This window comes from Mustelus asterias, chromosome 1 (assembly GCF_964213995.1).
Source record: "Mustelus asterias chromosome 1, sMusAst1.hap1.1, whole genome shotgun sequence".
NCBI lineage: Eukaryota > Metazoa > Chordata > Chondrichthyes > Carcharhiniformes > Triakidae > Mustelus > Mustelus asterias.
Window position 1 is genome coordinate 84629884 of NC_135801.1, and position 7724 is coordinate 84637607.

The following is a 7724-nucleotide window of genomic DNA, read 5'->3' on the forward strand; positions in this document are numbered from 1 at the left end:
CATTTAGATGGTGCCTTTCAATGTTGATTGAAGGATAAATGTTGGCCAGAACTGTAGGAATAACACTCATAGGCATCTTTGAAATAGTGTCAATGGATCTTTTAAGTCCACCTGAGAGGGGTCAATTCTAACGTCTCATCCGAAAGACGGCACCTCCGACACTTGCAGCATTACACTGACGCCTTGATTGGAGTGAGAGTTGAACCCAAAACCTTCTTATGGGAAACTTATGTGGACTTGCCAACATTATTGCATCCCAGGAACAAAAACATAACCACTGCGTTTCTCTAATCGTGATGTGGAGATGCCGGCGTTGGACTGGGGTAAGCACAGCTGAAAGATGCCCTCATAAGAACAGGATATGGTGCTCGACTCATCGATCAACAGTTCCGACGCGCCACAGCGAAAAACCGCACCGGCCTCCTCAGAAGACAAACACGGGACACGCTGGACAGAGTACCCTTCGTCGTCCAGTACTTACCCGGAGCGGAGAAGCTACGGCATCTCCTCCGGAGCCTTCAACATGTCATTGATGAAGACGAACATCTCGCCAAGGCCATCCCCACACCCCCACTTCTTGCCTTCAAACAACCACGCAACCTCAAACAGACCATTGTCCGCAGCAAACTACCCAGCCTTCAGGAGAACAGTGACCACGACACCACACAACCCTGCCACAGCAACCTCTGCAAGACGTGCCGGATCATCGACACGGATGCCATCACCTCACGTGAGAACACCATCTACCAGGTACACGGTTCCTACTCTTGCAACTCGGCCAACGTTGTCTACCTGATACGCTGCAAGAAAGGATGTCCCGAGGCATGGTACATTGGGGAAACCATGCAGATGCTACGACAACGGATGAATGAACACCGCTCGACAATCACCAGGCAAGACTGTTCTCTTCCTGTGGGGGAGCACTTCAGCAGTCACGGGCATTCAGCCTTGGATCTTCAGGTAAGCGTTCTCCAAGGCGGCCTTCACGACACACGACAGCGCAGAGTCACTGAGCAGAAACTGATAGCCAAGTTCCGCACACATGAGGACGGCCTAAACCGGGATGTTGGATTTATGTCACATTATCAGTAACCCCCACAGCTTGCCTCCTGGACTTGCAGAATTCCACAAGCTGTTCTGTCTGGAGACAATACACATCTCTTTAACCTGTGTTGAATGCTCCCTCCACCCACATTGTCTGTACATTTAAGACCTGGCTGGCTGTAGAGATTTGCATTCTAATCAGTATTCTGTAATTTGATTTCTGTGTCTGTGCCCTGTTTGAGAACAGATATCCACTCCATCTGACGAAGGAGCTCTGCTCCGAAAGCTTATGGTATTTGCTACCAAATAAACCTGTTGGACTTTAACCTGGTGTTGTGAGACTTCTTACTGTTTCTCTAATCGAACAGCTATTATAGTGCGAGGCTTGGGCACCGCACATAACTAGGCAGTGATCCGGTTATACTGAACAGGGGTGAAATATCTTTCTACATTGTAACAACTGGCAACACCCAAGGGTTACAAAGTAGCAGCAATCAGCTGCGTGCCATGAACGACAAGACAGGATGAATGCACTTACCAGGCAGTGTTGTTGTTGCATTCTAAGGTGGGAGGAGCTAGGCAAGAGACAACAACAAAAATAAATAGCATTTTCTTGTAATCCGAAAAAAAACAATTCCAGTCCAAGCAATTCCCCATTTTATATCTGGTTAAAGACATTTTGAGATGTGTGGGCAATGCACGAAGTGGATTGCTCAACACTGCACTGCACCCGATTGAATGGACACAGCCAGCAGCAGCGCAGACCCCGCCCTATCCAGGAAAACCCCTCTCCTCCAGCACCTGACATCACAATGGCCACTCTATTCCTCCCGCTGTTCACTTCCGGCAGCGCGGTTATCTCTTGCCCGCCGCGCCGGCTCACTGCACTCTCTTTGGTAACATTCCAGTTCTCCCCTCCCCCTCCCCGCACGGCGCCTGCGCCGGCTGTTCCTGAGCCGCGGTTGGTTGCCGCCCCGGGATCACGTGACCGATGCTGGGCCTTGGTCCCGGCCGCGGCGGCCATTTTGTGAGGACACCATTATTTAAAGAGAACAGCGTGCGCGGCCGCTCTTCCTGACTGGCCCTGTGTGTAAGGCGCGGGCAAAGAAACTTCACTCGCCACCCGGGGCTCAGGGTTTTTTTTTAAAACAAACGATATAAAAGAGCCCGGTTGAATTTTTTTTTAAATAAAGAAGCGGCAGGTTATACCGCGCGCGGGCGGGGCTCCTTTACTTGGTGAGTCGGCGCTGTCTTCTTTTCCTTTAGACCAGGGCGGTGCAGCGGCTTCCCGGCCCTTTTTTGTGTGTGTGCGTCCGGAGCGATATGTCGGAGGCGGTGCAGTTCTCCGAGGTGGAGGCCGAGGCTGCCGGGCAAGGCCTACAGGAGATGGCGGCGGCGGCGGCCGCCGAGACGGGGGCGGCAGGTTTAACCGATCCGGCGATGGAGGCCAAAGCAAGCGAGGGCGGCGACGGGCCGGGCGCAGCCACCGAGACCGAAGGGGCCAAGATCGACGCCAGTAAGACGGAGGAGGACGAAGGGTGAGGAGAGCCGCGGGGGCTTGTTGTCTCGGTAGAGGCCCGGGTTGGCGATGTCTCTGTGCGGGGTGGTGGGCAGTGCGGGTGGGCATTTCCAAGGGACCCGAGTCCCGTCTATCCGCGGGAAGGCGGGATGTCGAAGGGCTGCAACGTCCTTGAGGCAGTTTATTGGGGCTTAAATTTCCATTCTTCTTTTCCCCTTTTTTATGGCGGCTAGTAATCGATGGGAGTGAAGAGGTTGTAAAAATTTGCAAATTATTTGGATTGGATATTTTTTAAAAGGACGCAAATCGACTATAGTCCCCTTTTTTAAAAAAAATAAAACTTTGAAAAATTAAAATTTCGATGCCTTTTTTTTTGTCTCGGCGCTGAAAGCTGGTACTGGTGCCGGAAGGCAAGTAGTTCATTGTACAGAGGTGCCGCATGTTGGAGGGAGGCTGATTGAGCTAGTGGCGGGAGGATGGGGGAAGGGGAAGGAAGGAGGGAGGTGTAGAACCGCCGCTTTTCCAGCCCCTGCTCTCCCATTCATCCTCATCCCCCCCCCCTTTTTTTTGTTTAACAGTCCAGGGGTCAGTGTGTTCGCGTCTGTTCGGTAGCGGGCCCAGGGCAGATTAAAATTACTCCACGTATGATGGTGCAGATTTCCGGTTGAGATTCCCCTCCCATGTGGTTGGTCTCCCTTTCCCGCGGTTAGGCATTTTTTTAATGGCTCGTTACAAGGTAGGAGCGGATCCAGCTTTTGTATATTTTGTATTGTTTCATTTGCCGTCTCAAACTGGTCATGTAAATCGTCGTCGAGGAATGTTTAATTTCATTTAATTTTAATTTCATTTTTGTAATTGTAAAAGCGGGTGGAGATTTAACGTGGTTAATTTTCGGGACTTAAGCGTTCTGTGAACAAACTTGGGGTGATGCTATGTTTTTTTTTCGTTTTAATTTGTTCAGTTACTGTAGTTTTATTTTGGGGTACAGGACATAATGGACCATTTGATTCCTGTTAGTGATTATGTCATTGAGAGAACTTGTTTTGATTTTTTTGTTCAGTATTAACTCTTTTCTGGTTTTAATACTTAGCAATTTGTGGTAGCGTGGCCATTTAGCAGCAGACCCATTTATAGATTGAAAATATTCAGGCTACAGACATAAATTAATTTGTAATATTGTCCTGTAATCCCCAGGAATCGTTACCTGTAACTAATAAAATGTTGCAGTTTAATTTGATAAACCATTGACTTTTGAGCTAGTGACTTGTTTTTCTTGATCTTTTATGCATAAATATGAATGATTTCCATAAATATTCAAACGGGTCAATTTTTTTGGACAGTTGTAATCCTTGGAGAAAGAGACATGGTCTGCTTTTTTGGGTGGTCCCTTAAGGTAATCTTTATTGATCTGATGCACATCTATCAACAATGACATCCTTTTGGCCTGCCTGCTGTTCCCATTATCCTGAAACTCTGCATTAGTTTCTTTTAAATGTGGTTTTTTTCAATTAGAATTTCTTTAGTTTTGTATTTGGGACCACCCAATTCAGTGTCTCCATGGTAAAGAAATCTCTGATCCCTCGCCTTTTAATGCTACATTCAAGCCTCTGAATGAGCTACTAGGAAAGTATGAGCCACATTGGTGCATACGGATCAGAAGTGTCACTTCCCTGGTACTTGGCAAGTTATTTTTGCTCAGACATGATGGCATGTGTTGCAATTGGTCCTGTTGCTTGAGGAGGAAGTAAATATCAGCCAGTATTTCAACTCCTGATCCGTGGTTCTCTTAAAATCTAATTGTTTAATTGGAATTGGTTGTGGTCAAATAAATTGTTCACATTTTGAGGTTTGCATATAGAGTGGTGATCTGGGCAAGATACACTTGCCTGTAGTACTTTGCCCAGCAATACATCAATTTTGGAAGGGTATGTCCACTCGTACAGATTTCACACCCCAACAGCTTGTGGCCAGAGTGATTAGAATGCATTTTTTAGCAGAAAATAGTGTGCCCTCTTGCTGCAGAATCACTTTTTCAAGTGCAATTTTCCAGTATTGCTGCCAAGCTTAGGAAGACAGTGTTGGAGATTACAGGGATCTTTAGTAGAGCTAACCATTGCAAATGTTTAATGTTAATATTATTACATGTCAAGCACAGCTTGTTTTTATTTTGTTTAAAGCAGTATTCTTGCTCAGTCCTTTAAGGCTGTGCTCATGTTAATTTGCTTATCTTTGTCATCACTGGTATCTTCCAATTGTCATTGCTTCCAGCACAAGCATACACCTGAGTTCACGTAGCGTTGCACTTGCCACTGATCTCAACATTTAATCCAAACAATATTGTCTTCAAGCAAGAAAAACAACTTCATTTGAAAATTACTCTAGTCTTTTAACGTGCAGTACACCAAGAATACTCTAGTGTACTGGCCCAACTTCTGTTGAATGATTGAGAGGAGGTTTTTTAAACTGGGTAATTACTGATTGCCAGGGATGATGTTTAAGTGCCATTTCTTAGAATTGGTCTCAAGCCCTGAGCCAAATAAATTGTCCAATATTGAGTGCCTGTATAATTGGAGACTTCATTATGAGAATCCTGAGACTCTTAGCTAGAGTTCGGTGTCATGGACATTGCCTTGACTTATTTTGATTGTTTTGGAGAAATGTACAGTAATTTTGCAAGGCCCTAATCTTTCTAACCAATTGCTTAAGTTTACTGTTACTTGTGCATCTACTATATTGTTGATTTGAAAATAAAATTGCCTAATGTGTGTCCACCGGATAGCTTTCTGCATGCATTCTTGATGGAGGCGCACCAGGGAAACATGGTTACTGTATGAGGCAGCTTAAGTTTTGATTTGGCTACTGATGTGTATATATACTTCACTGTTTCTGCAGAAAAATGTTTGTGGGTGGCCTCAGCTGGGATACCACAAAGAAAGATCTGAAGGACTATTTCTCTAAATTTGGAGAGGTGGTAGATTGCACATTAAAGTTGGATCCCATTACAGGGCGTTCAAGAGGATTTGGATTCGTCCTGTTTAAAGAGGCTGACAGTGTGGATAAGGTATTTGATCATAAAACCATGGGCTTAAAAAAAAAGTGGGTTCAGAAGAAAACGACTTAATGAAATCAAGTTTTTAAAAATATTTACCTGCTTAGTGATGTTTATATATTTTTGTCCTGTTATGTAGGTTATGGAACAAAAGGAGCATAAATTGAATGGAAAGGTAATTGATCCTAAAAAAGCCAAGGCAATGAAAAAAGAACCCGTAAAGAAGATATTTGTAGGCGGTCTTTCACCTGACACAGCTGAAGACAAGATCAGGGAATACTTTGGAGCTTTTGGGGAAGTACGTACATCTCATCCTGGAAATTTCATTGAATGACATGTATATGATCTCCTCTTGGATAAATCTGTGTGGCTACTGGTTCAAGCTGTTGTGTGTGAAGGCCAACTTAGTCCAACGTGAAATTATTGACACGTTGGTTTAGGCTGGGGAGCAAAGAGGACAAATCAGTAGGAAAATTAATATGCAAGATAATCATTGTATATTATTGGAGATGTATTTGCTGAACTGCTTGGGGCATGCGCAAGTGTTTTTATTATCACCTGATTATATGAAAGGAATGAGGATCACTTAGCTGACTGTTTAAACGGTTCCTTACTGAATCTAGATTTCTGCAAGTTAAGGGTGTAGATGCAAGTGTATTCCAGTGTTGCTGTTTTTGCACAAGTTATGTGAAATAGTGCAGCTATGAATACTTTGGCAGGTAATTCATGGAAAACCATTGGTGTCTTTTTCAATTTAGGTGGAATCAATAGAACTTCCCATGGACAACAAAACAAACAAGAGGCGTGGATTCTGTTTCATAACGTTCAAGGAAGAGGAACCAGTTAAAAAGATTCTTGAAAAGAAATTCCATAATGTTGGGCTCAGCAAAGTATGTTATACTAAAATTCCAGATGTTCTGTTGGTACCATGTCTGTAAATCAAGTTGATTAGCTTAGTTGGATAAAGATCAGTTTAATTGCATGCTGCAAAGTTGGTATAAAAATGCACTATTTATCACTTAGTATGAAGCATCCTAGCAAGTGATGCTTTTGGACATGGATTCCACTAAGACTTGCTCTTGGTTTATATCGCACCATTTTGTGCAATAAAAATCTCATGGAACAAATTCCAGAGTGGGTAATAGTGATATATTTGAAGAACTTCAAACATATTCAGTTTGGTTGACGAGCTGATAGATCCCTCTATTTATAATTTCAGTTATTTGGTGTTTTTTTGGATACTGTCATTATTTGTGAATTTTATGTTCAAGTATGTTAGCCCATTGTTTCTTGACTCTTTTCAAATTAAGGGTTACTGTACATTATTGTGGGGGAAAGCTAAACTCTATTTTATTTGACAGTGTGAGATCAAGGTGGCCATGTCGAAGGAGGTCTATCAGCAACAACAGCAGTGGGGAGTTGGTCGAGGTACTTTTGCAGGCAGAGGCCGTGGGAGAGGAGGAGGGACTGGTGCAGGAGGTATTGTGCATTTTCAATGCTTTTAAAGGATTAGATTATTGTTGTTTTTTCAGTTGATTAGAATCTTTGTTGTAAAATTTTTCAGCCCCAAGCCAGAACTGGAACCAAGGATACAATAACTACTGGAATCAAGGCTATGGCAGCTATAACTATGGCTACAATAGCCAGGGCTATGGAGGTTATGGTGGCTATGACTACCCTGCTTATAATAACTACTATGGATATGGTGACTATGGCAGTAAGTGCACGTTCAACTTGTTTCTACACAACTGCATGCAATGATCTCTTATTTTCAACTTTAGAGTGAAAGTTTTTATTTTTGAACACTGCATGACCTTAAACAAATTGGCATGATATGCAAAGGCTGGATTAAATGCATGTTCAATCTTAATTTTTCTGCTGCTTCCTCCCTTCCATGCTGCTTTTTTCTGCAAAGAGGGTGGGGCAATCATTGAAGGGGTGGAGACCTCTCTGACCCGCTGATAAGGATGTGTGCTCCTGTGGGATGGAACTGGCCGTACTAGTTCCTGCTGTGGGCCCCTCTTTCCCATTTGTGGCAGATGTGCTCTGCACTAGTGCACTGTTCCCACTTAGAGACCCGACCAAGCACTGGCAAAACTTGACTCATTGAAT

General features: G+C 44.0%; 1 protein-coding gene across 3 annotated transcripts in view; it reads left to right on the forward strand.

Annotated features, from left to right (window-relative positions):
- The first annotated feature begins 2047 nt into the window (after positions 1 to 2047).
- Positions 2048 to 7724, forward strand: part of hnrnpd (heterogeneous nuclear ribonucleoprotein D) — a 7753-nt gene continuing 2076 nt past the window's right edge. The window contains exons 1-6 of one of the 3 annotated variants that reach the window (XM_078214805.1): positions 2048 to 2582; positions 5456 to 5624; positions 5752 to 5910; positions 6371 to 6502; positions 6974 to 7091; positions 7177 to 7329. In XM_078214805.1, the coding sequence (XP_078070931.1) occupies positions 2368 to 2582; positions 5456 to 5624; positions 5752 to 5910; positions 6371 to 6502; positions 6974 to 7091; positions 7177 to 7329 (946 nt within the window). In that variant the 5' untranslated portion in view covers positions 2048 to 2367. The remainder of the gene's footprint in view (positions 2583 to 5455; positions 5625 to 5751; positions 5911 to 6370; positions 6503 to 6973; positions 7092 to 7176; positions 7330 to 7724) is intronic. The other 2 variants (XM_078214819.1, XR_013498198.1) reach the window with 2 other exon arrangements.